Source organism: Myodes glareolus, chromosome 14 (assembly GCF_982192425.1).
Source record: "Myodes glareolus chromosome 14, mMyoGla1.1, whole genome shotgun sequence".
In the NCBI taxonomy this organism is placed as follows: Eukaryota; Metazoa; Chordata; class Mammalia; order Rodentia; family Cricetidae; genus Myodes; species Myodes glareolus.
In genome coordinates this window covers 37,645,249-37,665,842 of record NC_142039.1, presented here as the reverse complement: position 1 = coordinate 37,665,842, position 20,594 = coordinate 37,645,249, and the positions used below count along the sequence as shown (strand labels likewise).

The window sequence follows — 20,594 nt, the reverse complement described above, 5'->3', positions numbered from 1 at the left end:
AAATGGGATGCTTGACTTGGGCCTAGAAATTAAGAAGCAAACTAATGGTTCATCTCTACTTACTGAAAGAAATATCTACCATAACCATATTTTATGACAAATAACCCCAATTAAAGTTGTGCTCATAGCTGCAACATCTTTAATTGACCATAAGAGCTTTAAAATTCTTGAGAAAAATCAAGATGAAACTTAACACCACTATACAGAGAACTTTAATTTGACCAAGTGAGGTCATGTAGTTAGCCAGGATCCTAGCCCCGGCCTTCTCAATGCAGGGAGTCCCTCTTCTGGTTTTCCTTGGTAATATCCATTAACAATGGGATTTAAAAGTTCACATGTTTCCTTTCTAATGTCTGCTACCTCACAAAAGGATATAGTAGATCCAAGTCACTGGCTAATTACTTCCTTTTGCATAGTGCCTAGAGATGGAATGGATGCTGCTGCATGATTTTTTAAGAGCAAATTAAATAAGTCGTGTTGCGTTGCATTAGATTGTTACATTTGATTTTTGACTTGGCCTCTTTTTCAAAGTTTATGTGCACAGTTTGCCACAGGAAGTTTCCCTATCAACCAGTTCTATGGAAGCAGTTCAAGGGCAGCAGCCGAGAAGGAAATAGAGTGTTTCTTCCCTCCTCAGAGCACACTGGCACTAATCAAGCCCCACGTGTCTCAGGAACAAAGATGTAAGCATGTACTACATCACCAAGTCCTGACATCTTCCGCTTGATTCATTCTACAAGAATCTTTTCCCCCTGAATTTTCTAATGGAGATATTGATTTTCAGTTTTTATCCTCATTTTGGCTTGTGGTCCCTTCAGTGTTTCTCTTTATTGAATTCAGTCTTCAAATCCTGACTTATCTCTATTCTTTCCCTCAGTTATGTATTTATATTTTCCTAGACGTTACTCAAATAATTATCTTTATCAACGTGGCCTTAATATATAATATAATTAGTGAATTATATTCTTATAATTATAAGATCCTTTGCTTTTGTGATCTATCCCAGGCATGTGGAATTCTTTTTTTTTTTTTTTTTTGGTTGTGTGTTTCATATGATAGTCTAGCTTTACTTAGATTGGGCAAGTGCAGGAGATGTGTGGTCTGAGTTAGGCCTGGTAAAGTTGGTTGATGAGCTGTTTAACTGGACCAGAGAAGCTGACTCCTGAATCATGGGCCAGAAAAATGGGTTTTTCATTGAAAAGGGTTCAAAGACACAGGTCTAGAATTAGGATTGGTGGTTTGAAGATGACAGAGGTTTTTGGCAAGGCATGCCAATGGGAAGAAGTGATTTTCCCAGGAAAGGTGATCCTGGCATAAAGAGGGTTCAAGAACCTAACTAGAGGGGGCTGGAGAGATGGCTCAGAGGTTAAGAGCACTGATTGTTCTTCCAGGGGTCCTGAGTTCAATTCCCAGCAACCACATGATGGCTCACAACCATCTATAATGAGATCTGGTGCCCTCTTCTGGCCTGCAGGCACACATGCAGACAGAACACTGTAAACAAAATAAATAAATAAATAAATCTTTACCAAAAAAAAAAAAAAAACCTACCTAGAAAAGGTGGCTCTTGGGATGTGGGTCTATAACTAGGTCAGGAAAGATGCTAATGCAAAAGAACCCATTTTATCGATTAGTTATTGAGGGAAATGGGATGACATCACTGTGGGTATTACCACCCCTAGGCAGATGGCAGATGCTTATGAATTGTATAAGAAAGCAGGATGGGTCAGCCATAGAGAACAAGTGAGTAAATAGTGCTCTTCTAGGGCTTCTGCTTCAGTTTCTACCTCTTGAGTCCCTGCCCTAACTTCCTTCAATGATGGACTGTGATCCAGAAGTATATGGTGAAAGAAATATTTTCATCCCCATGTTATTTTCAATCACTGTGTTTTTATTAAAATAAAATCAACCCTAACTAAGACAGAAATCAGTACCAAAGAATGGACTATTGGTTTGACAGAAGGGATTGTGAAAGGTCCTTAGAGTTCTGGTCTGGAGAAACATCAAGAGCCCAGAGTTTAGTAATCCATTCTGTGGTAACTTGGCATATAAGAATGTTGAGAGCAATGTAGATGATGAAGGTCTGGCCCGTGAAATGTCAGAAGGAAACAAAGACCCTGCTGTGGTTGTTTGTATGATATTTTGTGTTAAGAATCAGTGGCATCTGGTCAGCTGTAGCTGAAGAATTATCTGTAATTGACTAGAGACCAATAACACAAAAGGAAAACCTTTGCTTTATTGGGGCAACGACTCACTGCTGGTTAACTGGTGCTAAGAAATTAGCAGTGATTAAGAAGAGACCAGCATCATCGAGGTGAAATCTTCAGAAAGGTATTTCCACAGGGTCAGCACACATGGTCCAGAGGTGCCCAAGGCTGTAATTTGTATTGGTAGCTGAACTTGACAAGCTGTAGGAGTCTTCCAGGTGTTACTGATTTTGGAGGCATGAATGGGGTCGTGAAGAATAGTTGAGCCATGGCATAGTAAGAACCTACTGGTGAAAGTACAGCCTCAGCTGCAATAGAAGGGTGATAATTGAAGGGGTCATTGAGAGAAGTTGAGGTTTGCTACCATGCAGCAAGGTAAGAGTCCCTGAAAGAGTTCAGAAGCTATTGGTGAAGGTGAAGCTCAGTTGCAGGAGAGACGGCAGTATTCTGGAGATATCAGTACCAGGGGACAACTACCAAGTACAGCAGCAGGTGTAGAGTGGAGTGGGCCTGAGTCTATAAAACAAGCTGTCCTGTGTTGCAAACAGCAAATTTGAAGACAAGGGTCTCTTTAGAGCCCAGAGAATTGTGAATAGGTTTTAAGACATCAAACACTGAGACTTTTACACCATGAAACTTTGTTTTTGTTTTGATTTAACTGTGACTGTGAACTGATTCTTCCCTCTTGGAGTCAAAAAGTATTTACCTCATTTTTTATTTTGACGGGCACTCACCGCTGACTTTGAACTTTTAAAGAGACTTTTGAGTTTAGAGAGACTTTAAAGTTGTAGAGAGAGCAGATACTTTAGAGACGCTTGAACTTTGGGACTTTGGGTGCTTTTAAAAGACTGGGTTTTTGAAGACTGGGAGTTTTAAAAGTTGAGATATTTGACATTGTGATATTAGTGTTACCATGATGTCTGGAGGACAGAAGAAACCAGGAAGGTTGTAGTTGGACAGTGCTGTGTTTGTGAATCAAGTTGGCAAGTGGTTAATTGTACCAATATGTGTTCTCAACTAGACACAAGCCAGATTTATTTAAAAGAAGAGAATATCAGCTGAGAAAAATACCCTTACTAGGTTGGACTGCAAGCAAGTCTGTAAGACATTTTCTTTATTTGCGATTGATAATTGATGTGAGAGGGTCTTACTCATTATGGGAAGTGCCACTCCAGGGAAGATGTGTAGTGAGAAGGCCGCTTGGTTGTTCCCGGCTGCTTAGCCCCAAAATAATCACATAGAAACTGTATTAATTAAAACACTGCTTGGCCCATTAGCTATAGTTTCTTATTGACTAACTCTTACATATTAATTTAACTCATTTCTATTAATCTGTGTATTTCCACATGACTGTGGCTTACTGGCTAAAGTTCTGGCACTTGTCTCCAGTGGGGCTACATGGCTTCTCTTAAACTCCTCCTTCTTTCTCCCAGCATTCAGTTTGGTTTTCCCTGACTAGTTCTGTTCCTCTATTGCTCTACCATAGGCCCAAAGCAGTTCCTTTATTTATCAATGGTAATCACAGCATACAGAGGGAACTCCCACATCAAAGGTGGCTCTAAGTTTTATAAGAACTGTAATGATACGGAGAAAGCCTTGGGGAGCAGGCCAGAAGGAAGCATGTCTCCATGGTTTCTGTTTCATTTTCTGCTTCTTGAATTTCTTCCATAATTTCTTCAATGATGAACTGTGACATGGAAATATAAGATAAAATAATCCCTATCCTCCCCAAGTTGTTTTTAATCACGGTATTTTATCATAGCAGTAGAAACACCAACTATGACACATTGCTTTGTGACCGCACCTTGCTTTGGCCATGCCTAACTCAAAAGTCAGCATTTCTAAAAATAAGGGTACATGTGAGTCCAGAGATAGTTGTTTCCTGGACTGTGGTTTAGGAACCATACACATTATTCTTTAAAATGTCATTTTCTCATGATAAATTTATAGGACTGGCCCATTTCTGTTGTATTCTTTGTATTCTCACATTTGTTACTTAGAGGGTCTCCTGGAGTAGATCCTGGCTGTCTTCTCACCAGCAGGAAAGACCTAGCCTTCTTCAAGTTTTCTATAAATTAGGTCTTATTCTCCTTTCCTCTCAGGTCAACACCTCTGAATGTTTTTTACTTGGAGTAAAAGAAAAATCATTTCTTTCCCATTTCCTTTGGCTGTGTCTTTCTTCCTTCCCCTGCCCCCTTCCCCCCACATCCCATCTTTCCCCACTCTTCTTCTTCCTTTAGAAGAATGCTCGGAGTCTTTAAGTTGGTTCCCCTTGATGGGGAGAATGCAGACTTCAGCGCTCAAGCTATTGATTAGATTCTTACTGGACTCACTGTACTGATGCACTCAGCAGCGCCTTTCAACTTCAGGAAATAATTTTTGCCTTGGCTATTTCCCAGTACAGATCATATGAGGCATTCGTGGACATTGGGGCCTAAAGATGAAAATATATCTTCATGCTTAGCATGCCAAGAGTTCGCCATTTTCCTTTGATAATCCATCAATTGATCAAAGTGGCACATTCATGTTAAAATTCTGAACATCTTCTGACCGTTATTTGGTGCTTCTAATTTTATACAATTTCGCATATTTATAAGCTACAAGATGCAAGTTGAATTTTCCTCCGGTATTTTAATCTTTACTCTACCATGAACATGGAAAGAATGCTCTTCAATGTTACCTAATGTTTGTTTCCTTAGTGGAGATCCTGAAGGTTATTAAAGAGGCAGGATTTGAGCTGACTATGCTGAAAGAAATGCTTCTGATTCCCGAGCATGCCAGCAAAATTTATTTCAAAATAACAGGAAAAGAGTTTTATAAAAACGTCTTGGAAGTCTTATCTTCGTAAGTGTCTGAAATGTGGTTGCTTATATTGTAGAAGTGGTAATTGTACACTATAGAAACTTTGGGAAACAGAAATTATTTTTAACAACGTTCTATCTAATCTGACTCATGGAAAGACACCTTGTTATCTTTCAAAGTTCATTTATTTTTACAATTTCTTTCCATCTTTTCTTCCTTTCCATTCCTTCCTCTTTCTATTTCTTTAGTTCTTCACACTACATGTAGAAGCTATCAGAGTTTAGGTTCTTGTTTAACCAATGCAAAACTATGCTTAAATCTCCTTTCCTGTAAAATGGAGACAAAACCGTGAGACTCACTTCACAGGAAGTAAAGATGACTGAGAACCTGCACCATGAACACTAAGAAAGTTAAGCTCCAGGTGCATCTGCTGTATGCACCTGGGGAGAGTTCATGATTCAGGCTATGGATTTAGAGGATTGTGTAGGGTAGGGGAAGGAAAGAGAGGTAAGAGGGGCAGGAGGAAGAGGTCAGGGTGCTCTACAGATGACCAAAGTGTCTGCTGACCAACTAGACTGTCCATTCAAGTGTTTGTGCGTTGAGCTGAGCTAAGTCATTTTGCCTCAGGTACCAGACAGTCACTGGATAGAGCACATCTAGGGAATGAGGGTGTTCTGTGAAAGGTGACTTTCTGCAATGGAGGCAACTCTTAAAGGACTAGAGACTGAAGGCTGAACAGGAAACAAAAGTCCTTGGTCCATGACAATGTTTGTGTGGTCCCCAAAGTAGTGAAACTATAAATCCATTCACATTCACTCTTTAGAATTAAAGAAAATAACACAAAACTTGTTGAAAAGGGAGAAAACAAAGAAAGCACAAGATTATACCGTTAGGAAAAACTGTTCTGGATGGACCAAAAGTATTCTGTCTTTAGCACTGTGTGCAATTCATACCCTTAAAGGAGCCTGCCTTCTGAAAGAATTGTTGTTTGCAGGGGCACATCTTTAGTCATGGTCCTGACCAAGTGGAATGCTGTTGCAGAATGGAGACGAATGATGGGTCCGGTAGACCCAGAAGAAGCAAAACTGATCTCCCCAGATTCCCTCAGAGCCAAATATGGACTAGACATTTTGAGAAATGCTGTCCATGGGGCATCTAATGTATCTGAAGCATCAATCAGCATCAATAATGTGTTCACAGAAGATAATCCCGAAGACTAGAACACTAGAGTATGTGCCATAAAGAGTATACTTTAATTACCTTTGTTTTCTTTTTAAATGTTATTTTAAAGATTATAATTGCAACTTCTCTCTTCTACCTCCAAACCCTCCCATATACTTACTTCTCACTCTCCTTCAAATTCATGACATCTTTTTTCTGCTAATTGTTATTGCATGCTTATTTGTATGTATACGTGTGTGTGTGTGTGTGTGTGTGTGTGTGTGTATTCCTAAATATAGGCAGTTTAGAACATATAATATTGCTTGTACATATATTTTCAGGGCTGACCATTTGGCACTGGACAACCAATTCATGTGAGACACAACCTCAAGGCAAATTCTCTGATCCTCTGCTCCCTCTTTCACAATGTTTTCTGAGCCTTAGGTTCAAGAGTCTTTAGTGGACATACCCATTGGGACTAGGCTCTATAACTCTGCATTTTGGTTGGTTATGGCTATGGATTTCTGCAGCGGTCCCCATCTCTTGTAAAAAATAAAAAAAACCTTTCCTTAATGAGGGGTAAAGACTACACTTATCTGTGGGTAAAAAGACAAATGTTTATAGAACTGTTGTTAGGGATTATGCTGTTTTAGTAATTTAATGGTTGTTGATTCTCTTTCACTAACCATGACTTCATTAGCATTGAAGAGTTATCTAGGTTTCCAGTACCAGGCATTGTTTCCCTCCTCTTAAAAAGGTCTTGAATCCAACCTTAAGAGTGATAACCCTACAGGTGCAATACACTACCTCATATGCATGGGCACTAAATTCCCTTGTTTCAAGAACATGAGTCATGTGACGTACAGAGTAGGAAATTGGTGACTTTTTTTAAAAAAAAATAAAACCTGCTTTCCCTCCTTATATTTAAAAGTAGACTTTGAGTATCTACTGTATGATGTAGATACTATAGATGCCATAGATTTTTCCAGTAACAAACTAATCTATGTGTAGAATGTTGTCCTCACATTCCTGGGCCAAGATGAGGTTCTGTGTCCACAAGAAAGTGAGAAAACTCTGTGAGGTAAAGAAAACCTTTCAGAAAGGCCCCTCAAGGGATAGAAGAGCACACACTCTGTCTTAGTTAGGGTTTCTATTGCTGTGATGAAACACCACAACCAAAGCAACTCAGAGAGGGAAGGGATTATTTGGCTTACACTTTCATATCGTAGTCCGTCCCTAAAGGAAGTCAGGATGGGAACTCAAACAGGGCAGCAGCTAGAGGCAGGAGCTGATGTAGAGGCTACCAAAGGGTGCTGCTTACTGGCTTGCTCCTCGTATCTTTCTCAGTCTGCTTTCTTACAGAACCTGTCCAACCATGGCGCCAGTCACAGTGCCTGGGCCCTCCCCCATCAGTCACTAATTAAGAAAATACCCTATACCCTACAGACTTGCCTACAGCTTAATCTTATGGAGGCATTTTTGAAATTGAGGTTCCTCTCAAATGATTTTAGCTTGTGTGAATGAGTGAGGAGCTTGAGGTTTCTCAGAAGATCAACGTCCTACTGAAAGCTTCTGTTGAGAGTGAGTCTTTCTCCTAACATCTGGATCGCCTTCCTTTGGTGCCAGGAGCAGTATTATGACCAATTTGGAGATATCCATCTAGTGTGTAATTCAGGGCAGAACTGTGAGGTATATAGGTTTCATGGGTAGGAATCAGACAAGATAATATTGAAATATACCTGGAAATATGGAGGTGAAAAAGAAAATTTCGGGTTTTTTTTTAAGTTTCTAAGTAGACACACACACACACACACACACACACACACACACGGTGCTTGTGTGCCAATATCCTCTGTTGGATGCTGCATTCCTGTGCCTTCTGTGCTATGTAATATTACTATGGGGGTAGTATTAAAATATTAAGAGCCTCTTTCAGACAGTTAAGATTCATTTTTATTTCAACTCTTGCTGTGTGCTGCAGAGCTAGGTATACACAGTTCCCTATGCTGAATGAGTTCATGGCGGTAAGAACAGAAGACAGGAAATGTCTTTCTGAAAAGCCATTGACTATGACACTGGGACCTGTTTCCTCTACATATACTGGATTTTGGGGATCCAGTCTGTTTGGACACTCACCTTCCTGGACCTGGAGGGAGGGGGAAGGAACTGGAACTTCCCACAGGGCAGGAAACCCTGACTGCCCTGGGGGACGAAGAGGGAGGAGGAGGGGGAGTGGGGGGAGTGGGAGGGTGTTGGGGGGGGGCGGAAATGGAAACTTTTATAATTTAATAAAATTTACTTAAAAAAAAAGAAGAAGAAGATCCTGAGAAGGCTGCAGTGCACCTGTGGGATTTGATAATTGGTTGCTACAGTACCAAAGAAATGAGAAAAGATATTCTTCTGTCTTCAGTCACTGCATAAGCAAGTTAATAATTCTCAGACAGAAGGTTCTAAAGAGGGAAGTCCTTCTAAAAAGCACCATGGATTCTGTGTTGGTCATATTGGGTGAATGATATCCAGAACTGAAGATAAATCAGGTTACAGGAACTAGAGAGCTTCAGAGGACTACCAATGCAGTGATGTCAACAAAATGTTGGAGCATGTGTCTATCCTGCTGGTGGGACATAAGAACATAACCAGAAACCACCAGAAAAAAGATTTTTTATGAATCTTGAAAGAAAAGATTTGCAGGAACCTGGAAAATTATGATTCACTATAAAAGCAACATAAGATGCTCTAGAATGCTGTAACATCTTTGCTTATCTTGACTTCTCAAGAGGATGATGATGGGAAGACACTGAATTCCCAGTGTCAGCCCCTAGTCTTTGTTTCCACAGAGAAAAGAGCAGAATTTACAAATTATTCTGTTCCCCTGCCTTTGCTTTTCTAGATGCCATCGGAATAATAATTGTATGTATATTTCACCTAAGCTGAAAACCAGTCTGCTGGAAAAGCAGGAGCATTGCTTGGAAATGTTGCTCCCTAAATGAGAAGCTGCAACTGTTTGCAGCTAAAGTTTAGGGCTCAAATGCAAATAATAGATACTCTGGAGTCAGAGAAGGGTTAAAGAAAAGCATCTTAATAAAATCACAGTTTGCAGACGTGCTAGTATATGTTGGGAAATTTAGAACTTTTTACAGACACCCAGTGCAGTATATATGCCCAACAAAGGCATGAATAGCCTAAATTTTCACCCCTGGCTGATTTGTGCACTCAGTTTAAGCAGGAAGAAGAAGTGTCTTGGCTTACAGAAGCAAAAGTGTCAATGGCTTGAAAAATATTTGAGTTTAAGCCCAAAAGTAATTTGGAGACACAGAGAGGAATTGTGTTGCTGTTGTTGAAGCTGACTTGTAGGAAACATTGACAAACTGATAAATACAGAGTAAATTTTTACCAATCCAAAAAAGTTGGAAGGTATCTTAAGGTCACTAATTCCAAAAACTACTATAACTACTATTAGAATGAAACTAAGTAACCAAAGTGATCTACAGATTAATAATCCTAACAAATTCCTCCACTTGGTGCAGAGACCCACAATCACCCCATTTCAGGTCCAGTAGGATTAAAAAACATCAACGACACAACCTACCTAATTCCAGATGCCTAGATCCCATGGAAAAACACAAGCAATATGAAAATATTAGATAATATACCCCTAAACAAACTACCATTCATATAGTAGTGGTCTCTAACAAGCATGACTCACACAAAACTCAAGACATGAAACTCAAAAGAACAATTATAAATACACTCAAAGAGTTGAAGAAAATGAAGAAATTCAGAAAAATCAGAACTACAGCCAATCATCCTCAAAAGAATTTCAAAAAATAAAAATAGAAAACTTCAAAGCTCCCTTTACAAAGTCAGTCTTAATTATAGTGCCATATGAAGACACAATAAAGGAGAATTACAGATCAATGTCTCCAATAAACATAAATGCAAGAATCCACAAGACAGTACATGAAAACAAAATACAGAAACAAATAAAAAAAAAACGATCAAACCATGGTCAGGTTGACTTCATCTCAGAGATAAAGAAAACTCCTAGAATTGATAAAGACTTGCAGTGAAATTCCAGTATACAAAAGGCCTTTCTATATTCCACTGGTTAAACTCAATGAGAAGGAGATCAGGGAAACAATCTCATTTATAATAGACAAAAAATACCTTATGGTAAATCTAATCAAGTTAGGAAAATACCTCTGTGATGAAAACTTTAAAATTGAGAAAAAGGAAATTATGGAAGACACTAAAAAATGGAAAGAACTCTCTTGCTCATGGATTGTTACAAACCATACTGTAAAAAATGGTCATTGTGCCCCAAACAATTTATGTAATCAATAAAATCACAATAAAAGTCTCCATGCCATTTATCATAGAATATAAATAACAATCTTAAACTCACATGGAAATGCAAGAGATCCAATAGCTAAAGCAATCTTGAACCAAAAGAACAATGTTTTAGGCATTATTACTATATCTAGTCTTAAGTTCCTCCACACTGCTGTATTAATAAATAGAGAAATTGCATGGTACTTGCACAGAAAAACAGACATATATACATCACTTGAATAGTAGATCCAGACCTAAGCCCAAGAAATCACAACAACAGTATTTTTAACGAACATACACACTGGAGGAAAGATCCCTTTCAACAAACGATGTTGGGTAAATTGGATGTCTACATGTAGGTGAATGAAACTTGATTCTTGATTCTCATCCTGCACACAAAGCAACTCCAGGTAGATCAAAGACCTCAATGTAGAACCTAAGACTGAAACTGCTAGGAGAAAGGGTACAGAACATACTACAATATATAGGCAGAGATAAGGACCTTCTAACTTGGCCTCTTGGTGCTCATGGAATAAGACCAACAACTAACAAATGATACCTCATGAAACAAAAAGGCTTCTGTGCAACAAAGGAAGCAGTAAGAGAAGAAAGAGGTAAATGTGAGAAAATCTTCACAAGCTGTGCAGCTGGCAGAGGAGTCTGTGGAATTTGTGTTTACACTGGAAAGATGTGTCTCTACCTAAAGCGCCTCTGACTGTATAAAGAATGAAATGAACAATGACTAGGCAGGAAGGAATAGGTGAAATTTCCAGAGAAAGAGAGAAACTCGAGAAGAATCTAGGCGTGGGGATTTCACCAACAGTCTCAGAGCAAGTTGAATGTGCCATAGTGAGAAAACAGATTAATAGAATTAGCTTAATTTGAGTTAAAATAGCTACTCAGGGACTAGATAGTCTGGCAAGAAAGCTTGCTGCAAGGATTACTATCGAGAGCATACAGAAAACTAAAAAAAAAAAAAAAGTAAATGAGTAAATGAACTACCTAATTAAAAGACAAGCTACAGATTTTTTTTCAAAGAATTCTCAAAAAAAGAAATATGAATGGCCAACTAGCACTTTTGAAAATGTTCAACAGATGTAACCATTTTTAAATGAAATCTACTTTAAAATTTAATTTCACCCGTATCAGAAAGGTTATCATCAACAAATTAAATCTTTAAAGATGTTGGCAATGATGTGGGAAAAGAGGAGTCCTCATTCACTCTTGATAGGAATACAGCCTCCATGGGAACACGGTGTAGAGATTCCTCAAAAAGGTAGAAGTAGAGCTACCATAAGATACAGTTATTCCACTTCTGAGCATATCCCAAAGGACTGTACATCCTACTGCCAGGATACGTGCTCACTCACACTTATTGCTGCTTTATTCAAAGTAGCCAGGAAATGGAATCAGTGTGGATTTCCACCGACTGGTGATGGATAACAAAAATGTGGTTATGTATACACAGTAGGGTTTCTATCCAGTTGTAAACAAATATGAAAACTGAAGACAAATGGTGAAACCAGAAAGAAAAAAGTTATGCTGAGTGAGGGAACCCAGGCAGAGAGAAACTAGCGCGTGTTTTCTCCCATACGTCATTGCAGCTTTATAGCATTATTTTGTGTGTTCAGTTTAGAGTTCTTGCAGATGATGGAAGCTGGGAAAAGGCCTCTGGGGCGGGGGGAGCCTTAAGAAAGATCGGATAGTAGATCAGATCGTAGGTAATGTGTAGAGGAGATAACACTGGGGTTGGAGAATTTTAAGTTGAGAATATGGGAGAATAGGGAGATGGAGTGGGAAGGAGAGCCAACCAAAATGAAGGGGCCAGAAAAACCTACAAATGTCTAGAACATTGGCATTTATATTATTAAGTATGTTTTTCTTTTCACAGAAGTTTGAGAAGATAATAAAGTTTTCATCAACATAAAACCATAAAACACAGCTTTCTATGAAAACTAATTACCTAAATTCCTCCAAGAAAGAAACACGTCATGATGAAAATTGCCATGTCTATGCCTGGTAACAATAAAACTGTAACCGCCCCCCAAACAAGTTCAATGTTTATTTTTTTTCATAAGGACATATATAAAATCCATAAGCGTGGATTTTATAAGGATGTATGGCTAGATATGACAAAAGGTAAGGAAAAACACGAGCTAGAAAGAAGTCTAGTGTGGATGCAGCCTAAAGAGGAGAGACTTGAGAGAGAATGCTGCAAGCTTCCAACAGTTGCAGGGTGCCCATATGTTTGACAATAAACGTTGCAGCCAGAAAGTCTAAGAAGCTGGAATATGTACTAAAAAACTCCCCCCCAATTTTTAAAAGATTTGTTTTATTTTGTGTGCGTGAGCATTCTGCCTGCCTGCTTATATGTGCACTGTGTATATGCCTGGTGCCTGCAGAGTTCAGAAAAGGATATCAGGCTCCCTAGAACTTGAATTATAAATGGTTGCCTGTGAATGCTGGGATTCAAACCCAGGTCATCTGCAAGAGCAATTAGCGCACATAACCCCTGAGCTATCTCCCCAGTGCCAGAGACTTATTTAATTTGCAATGTCACTAGGGGACTGTGCAGACAGTGCTCTTAGCTCCCTGAAGGTATGATGCTGACACTATTCTGTAGAGAAAAGACAGAAGTAAATAAAAATTTCCATCTATTCTTTTCCTCTCTCAGGTGAAACGGCCTGGTATTTCTTGCAGTGAATGGCTCCCGAGCTTACACCCAGGTTCATTTGTAGCTCCCAGCCGCTAGGTGTACCCCCTTCTCAGTCCACTCAAGAGTGCCCTGGCAAGTGAGCTAGCAGGTTCTATGACCCATTCCATCTGATGTTAGTAATAGGTGACTCACTTGAAAACTGGTGCTCCGGCACTGCTTGATATTACTGAGTGATACTTGTGAGTGGTACTTCGTTATGTAAAATAGAGTTATGTGAGAATTGTTAAGGAAAATGTTTCTTGTTTTTAAATTTCAAGTGAATTTTAACTTATTTTTTATATTGTCACATGAGTATTGTATTTACATCATTCTTACTACTCCCTCTTCTGCCTCCAACTCTTCTCATGATAGCCCAACTCCACCTCAAATTCATGACCACTTCATTAATTTTTGTACATAATATGCTGGGCAATGGTGGCACACACCTTTAATCCCAGCATTTGGGAGGTAGAGGCAGGCAGATCTCTATGAGTTCAAGGCCAGCCTGGTCTACAGAGTGAGTTCCAAGACAATCACGACTACACACACACACACACAAACACACACACACACACACTATATATATATATATGTATACTTATAAATTTATAAATATTATAAATATAAAACCTGCTGGTTCCATTTGATATTGCTTTGATGTATACATGTTTGGGGCTGACCACTGGAGGTTGGATGACAGATCGGGGTGCTGGTCCCTGGAGTAGCGTAGGGCTTGTGATATACCCCCCACATATATGTTGGCATGTCAGTTGATGTCATTTCTCAGGTCTAGTTTAGGTGACGATATTGTTGTAATTTTAATGGATACAGATTCTCTGTTGTATCTAGAAGATACAATCTTCTAGAAGGCTTGCTGGTCCTTTGGCTCTTAACAAGTATTTTACCCCCCTTACTGGATTAGATGTTCCTGGAGACTTAGGTGTATGGATTTAGTTTCAGATATATCAGTTGGTGTCGGACACCCATCATTACTTGTTCTTTGAATTTTGACTACTTGTGGCTTTCTGTAATGATCTCCATCTTCTGCAAAAAGAAGATTCATTGATTAGTGAATAGTAACAAATTCACTTATCTATGTCCACAAGTATAAGTCATTGGATATTGAATATTAGAATGCAGTTAGGAAGTATACTGACTTAGGAGAGTGATAATATTCAAGTTCTCCTCTAGGGGCTGTGACCTGTCCATCTACAAGTTCCTGACTTGGTTTATAGTAGCAGGCATAAATTCCCACCTATTGAGTGGGATTTAAGTTTAACTAGTGGGTTATTGACTACCCCCAAAATTTAAGTGCCAGTGTCACATGCTTGGGCATATGTTTTGGTTCATAGACTTTATATATGGGTTTATTGATTAGTTTTTTCCCGTGGTAACTTATACAGCACCTATAGATGCTATAAGAATCCTCAGGGAAGAGACTTTCAAGTCAGTTCCAGCTCTATTCCTTCAAGGCCTATGTCTGAGGTTTGTAGTTTCTTCAGCACTAGTGTCTTACCAAATTCTGGGGGGTAGCCAAGGATAATAGCAATTATTGTCTAGGAGTCTCTTGGACTTCCCTGATCACAACTGGAAGGGGTGTTTTCTCTATCTGGTACGATTCATTTTTATTAGATGGTCAACAACTTTTGGGGGAAGCATTATCACTCCAAGTGTTATAACTTTGTTTGAATATATGTATATATTATATATGTATATACACATACATTGATTTACAGGTATGTATTTTCAAGTAAACATAAAATAATTTACCCTATGGCTTTTCCAAACACCCTCAGTGTGTCCACTCTCTCCCTCTCCTCATCCAGTGAAAATGCCCCTTTTCCTTTTCCCCAGTCACCTGTGCTCTACTATCTCCTGGTCCTTTTTTACTTTTCTTTGATTTCTGCAATTACTCCAGCTTCTATACTCACATCTATTCAGAACTAGTGTCTTAGTTAGGGCTACTATTACTGTGCTGAAACATCATGGCAAAAAGCAACTTGGGGATGAAAGGGCTTATTTGGCTTTTATATCCTAAGTAACAGTCCTGTGAAGGAAGCCAAAACAGGAACTGAAATGGAGCTTGGACCCGGAGCCAAGAGCTTGTAGACAAAGGCTGCTCGTTTGTTTCCAGGCTGCCCAGACCCAAAATAATCACACATAAACTGTATTAAATAAAACATTGCTTGGTCTATTAGCTTATGCATATTTCTAGCTAGCTCTTATATCTGAAATTAACACATTTCTTGTAATCTGTGTATTGCCACATGGTTGTGGCCTACCTACAATGTTCCATCCAGTGTCTGGCACCTGTCTCCTGAAGAGGCTTTGTGGCTTCTCTTTGACTCTGCCTACCCTCTCTCTACATCTATCTGATTGGAATTCCCACCTTGCTCTATTCTGCTAAGCCACTGGCCAAAACAGCTTTACTCATTAACTAGTAAAAGCAACACATAGACAGAACGACTTTCCATACCATTTCCCCTTTTCTGTTCAAATAAAAAGGAGGGTTTTAACTTTAACATAGTAAAATTACATATAACAAAAAAGATATCAAGCAATATTTACAGTTACAATATTTATATCTACTTTATCTTTTATCATAACTAATGAAAACTATAATTATAACTATTCTTCAACTTCATCAAAGACTCCAGAAGGATATAATATTACCTAGGTTAATAGGAAGTGCATTGTAAGCAACTTTTAAAACTCTAGAATTGACAGAGACATCTTGCAGCCTGGACAGTCACCCAAGATTTTTCTGTAACATTCAGGCATCTATCTTCAGCCTACAGGCCCATTGTATCAGCAGACTTTTCCATGAAGTAAGAAATCTTAAAATTCCGCCTATATTGGCAGTTTGTCAGTAACTTCCTTCTGTGTCCTGCAGAATGTACAACAGACAGACTCTTTCATGAAGCAGGAACCCTGAAGGACTGTCTCACCTTCCTTAGGCAACTTCAGCAGTCATTTTTCTGTGGGTCCTACATGTCCAGTTCATACTGTATAACATCAAGCAGTCCAGGCCAGAGCAGTTTCTTGCCCAAATGGCTAACCAACTCCATAAAGGAACCTCTTTGATGCTCATCATCCTCCTGAAGTAGATTGGTGCTGCCAGGAGCAGATGTGTCTCATTGTCATGAAAAGTCCTAGGGTCTTAAAACATTTTTAAATGTTAGTCTTTGAAAGATTTGAAGATTATCTATCCATCTGAAATATATCTGTATGCATCTAGAAAACCCAACTAACATGACTACAAGCTAGACTAGTATAGATGATTATTTGTTAACCTGTAAGTTTTAATTATACATTAAATTTTAAATGAGTTGCACAAACACAAACTCTTAATCAAGAGCAGAAATTATACATATAACAACATGTGTGTCAATAAATCAAGATCCATTCCAGTGCAGAGTATTCATCTCTATAGAAGGAGCTGATGCAGATGTAAGAGAAGAGTATTGCTTACTGGTTTATTCCTCATGGCTTGATATGAAAATCTTTGCTCCTCCTGGACTAGTTAAGAATTTCCTTATAGGCCTGACTATACCATGATTTTATACAGGCATTTTTTTCTATTGAAGTTCCCTCCTCTGACATGATTCCAGCTTATGTCAAGTTGACATAAAACTAACCAGCAGAGTTAAGATACTCAAGTAAGACAGAACATATGGTGCTTGTCTTTCTGGGGCTCAGTTGCCTCACTCAATGTAATATTTTCCAGTTCCATCCATTGTCTTGCAAATTTCATGATTCATTTTTCTTTATAGATGAATAGTATTTCATTATGTATATGTGTCACATTTTCATTATCAATCCATCAGTCAAAGGGCATTTTGGTTGTTTCCAGTTTCTAATTATTGTGAACAGAGTAGAAATGAACATGGCTGAGCAAGCATCTGTGAAGCAGAATACTGAATCCTTTGAGTATATGTCAAGAATTGGAAAGTGACTGACATACTGCAAATATAGGCAAACAGTCTTTCAAATTTCCTACTTCATGGAAAAGCCTGCCAGATACTATGAGTCTGTAGGCTGAAGATGGTTGCCTCAACATTACATAGGAACTTTGGGTAACTGTCCAGGCAGCAAGATGTCCCTGTCAATTCTAGAACTTTGGAAGTTGTTTACAATGCACTTCCTGTTTACGTAGGTAATATTATACCCTTCTGGAGACTCTGATGGAGTTGAAGGATAGTTATAATTATAGTTTTCCTTAGTTGTGATAAAAGATAAATTAGATATGAAACTTTAGACTCACAAAGATAAAATAGATGATAGTATATTTTCTTTAGGTTTGCCAGGTACAGATAGACTAAATATTGTAACTGAAATTCTTGCTTTAACCTGTTTTGTTATATGTAATTTTACTATGTTAAAGTTAAAACCTTTCTTTTTATTTAGAAAGAAAAGGGGAAATGATATGGGATTCCCCCTGTATGCTATGAATATGTTTTATTACCATTGGTTGAGAAATAAGCTGCTTCAACCTACAGCAGGGTAAAATATAGCCAGGTTGGAAGAGATATATAGGAAGAATTGACAGAATCAGAGAGACGCCATGTTGCTTCTGAAGGAGAAAATGCCCAGAACCTTTACCAGTAGGTCACAGCCTCATGGTAATATACAAATTAATAGAAATGGGTTAATTCATAATGTAAGAGCTAGCTAGAAATACTCCTGAGTCATTGACTAAGCAGTGTTGTAATTAATATAGTTTCTGTGTGATTATTCTGGTCTGGATGGCTGGGAAATGAAAGAGCAGTCTCCGCATACATAGCTGGGTCATATAGAATGGCTGTATCCTATTCTGTACTATAGTCTTTTTGCTGTTGTTTTATATGACAAGGTTTCTCTGTGTAGTCCTGGCTGTCCTGGAACTCAAGTTGCACACCAAAATGACCTTGAACTCAGAGATCTGCCTGTATTTGCCTCCCAAATGCAGGGATTGAAAGCATTTGTTACCATACCCGGCTGAATATAGCTTGTTTCTTAATTGGATTGCTTGCTTTCAACAGATAGGCAATTGATAAATGTTAGGCAATGGAACAAGTTAATGAATAAATTTTTGTGACATGGTGAGAAATATGAACATGCAAGCACAGCATTTTATCAACCTTTTCAAGGATTCAGAATTGCTGGTTAAGCAAGATGACGAAGTGAACTGAAATTCAGAAATGTAGATCAATGTAACCCAAGAGTGAGTGCCCATCACAACAGCTATGTGATAACTGACAAAGATGCTAAAAATGCACACTGGACAGAAGAATGCATCTTCTACACATTGTGCTGGAAAACTTTATGTCTACATGTAGAAGGATGCAATTAAATCCCCATCTATTGCCCTGCAGAAAAACCATTTAATCAAATGATTAAAAGGCCCTATGTGCACTTTAAACAATTTGTTTTAGCCAGCTTTGGTGGTGCATGCCTTTAATCCCAGCACTCAGGAGGCAGAGCAGGCAGGTCTCTGAGTTCAAGGCCAACCTGACCTACAGAACAAGTTTCAGGACAGCCAGGGCTGCACAGAGAAACCTTCTCTTGAAAGAGGTAAATATAAATAAATGATTTGTTTTATTAATGTGTATGTGAATGTACATGGGTTTCCAACAAGGCCCAAATGAGTTTCCAGAGAGTGTCAGATGCTCTCAAGGTAGTGTGACAGGTCACTGTGAGTCCCAGAAACAGAACTCATTTCTTCTGCAATGAGCAGCAAATGATCTTAACTGCTGAACCACCCCTCTGGATCACCAAGTACATTTTTTTTAAAAAAAAAAACAATGCAAATCAAACATTGACTGTCTATGGATTGCGCTGAGAAAGAAGTAGAGTAAAAATCTTCTCCACACTTCTTTTACGCACCTCATCACATTGGGCACCCCTGACCTCTGTTTCACAGCCTGGATATGTTCAGGTGCTATTACATGATCCTACTCTGTAGCATATTGTAATTGCCTGAAAGGTGGCCCAGAACTTTGAAAATATGAGAGCTCCCCTAAAACTACTATCACATTTTGCCAGCAGATGGCAAGCTAAGCCCAGTTGCATATATACATGGTGCTGTCTGTACAAAGATTTCATATACAGCACATAGAAAGACCATTTCTTCTTGGGCTGTTAGTGTGAGATTTTTGCTTTGTTTGCTTTTGGTTTGTTGTTGTTTGTTTTGTTTTCTACTTTAAATAAACTAGAGTTCCCTGAAATGAGGGATTCCCTAATGGAGAAGAGTCTTTCCTCATATTGGCCTGTAGGCAAGTATGTGAGACTTTGTCTTGATTATTGATTGCAATGATTGATGTGAGAGGGCCCAGTCACTGTGGGTAGGTTCATAGATTGCATAAAAATTCAAGCTGAGCAACCCATGCAAGAGAAATATGGCAAGCAGCATTCCTCTCTGGCCTCTACATTAATTCCTCCCTCTCCCTCCCCACAGCTCCCCATCCCTGCTAACCACATCTTGCTAAACAGAATATTCTCCTGCAGTTTACTTGCAGTTTTGAAGGATTCATTGTTTTACGATACAAAATTTATTTTAACCCATCAAAGTTTTAAAAATCTTTGTTAATGGAAACTTGAAACTCCTGTCTCCCTGGCCTGCCCCTGCTATGACATAGTTATAGTTTTATAAACCAGACTCTTCCTTTCTCCTGGTTGGAGAGTCATTTCTGGCATGAGCTTGCCCTCCACTGGTGACACATGAAGGACTTGACCTGAGCTTCACTGAGGAGCGTTCTCGCGTTTTGTGTGCGGGTTAACGGTTTCCGATCTGCTGGGGCTGAAGAATCAGTTATGATGAGCAAGAGGCCAGCACCACTGGAGTGATACCTCTGCTTTCCAGGGACGATTGTTGCTGGTTACCTGAGGATGACAAATCCAGTGGGATTAACAAGAGACCAGAGTCACTGAGCTGAAATCTTCTGGAAGTATTTCCTCGGGGTCAGCACAGAACTGTCATCTAGTGGGGGCTGATCAATGCTGCATCTCAAGCTGGCTGCCAAACTTGGTCGTGTGTATAAGTTTTGATGACAGATCCTGCAGAGCAGTGAGAGCACACGAGCGCCCACTAGTGATCATGCAGCTCCAGTAGCAATGAAGACCCCAGAATTGAAAGAGTCATGGAGATAAGCTAAAGAACGGTGTGCCAGGATCGGAGTCCCTGCAGAGAGGTCAAGGATTTGAAGGAGTCCCATGGCAGGCATGATTTCACTTTACCTTTCTGTTATGCAGTGGCTAGAACTTAGTGATTGACAGGAGACTTATCCGTTATCACCTTCAGTGAACCCAGAGGATACTGGACACTTGTGTTACTAGCAACAGCCTGAGGTGCTCCCCCATCGGCGTCAGGTATGACTGTGCAGTGTGGATGGAGGAGAGGGAGAGGGCTCTGGGCATCC

At 39.2% G+C, this 20,594-nt stretch overlaps 1 protein-coding gene across 1 annotated transcript in view; it reads left to right on the top strand.

Moving 5' to 3' along the window:
- The window catches only part of Nme8 (NME/NM23 family member 8), a 49,663-nt gene extending 37,123 nt beyond the window's left edge, over nucleotides 1-12,540 (top strand). Inside the window, exons 14-17 of the mRNA XM_048460987.3 lie at nucleotides 532-683; nucleotides 4,907-5,051; nucleotides 6,004-6,238; nucleotides 12,394-12,540. Coding sequence (XP_048316944.1) covers nucleotides 532-683; nucleotides 4,907-5,051; nucleotides 6,004-6,229 — 523 coding nt within the window. The 3' untranslated portion in view covers nucleotides 6,230-6,238; nucleotides 12,394-12,540. The remainder of the gene's footprint in view (nucleotides 1-531; nucleotides 684-4,906; nucleotides 5,052-6,003; nucleotides 6,239-12,393) is intronic.
- The last annotated feature ends 8,054 nt before the right edge of the window (nucleotides 12,541-20,594 follow it).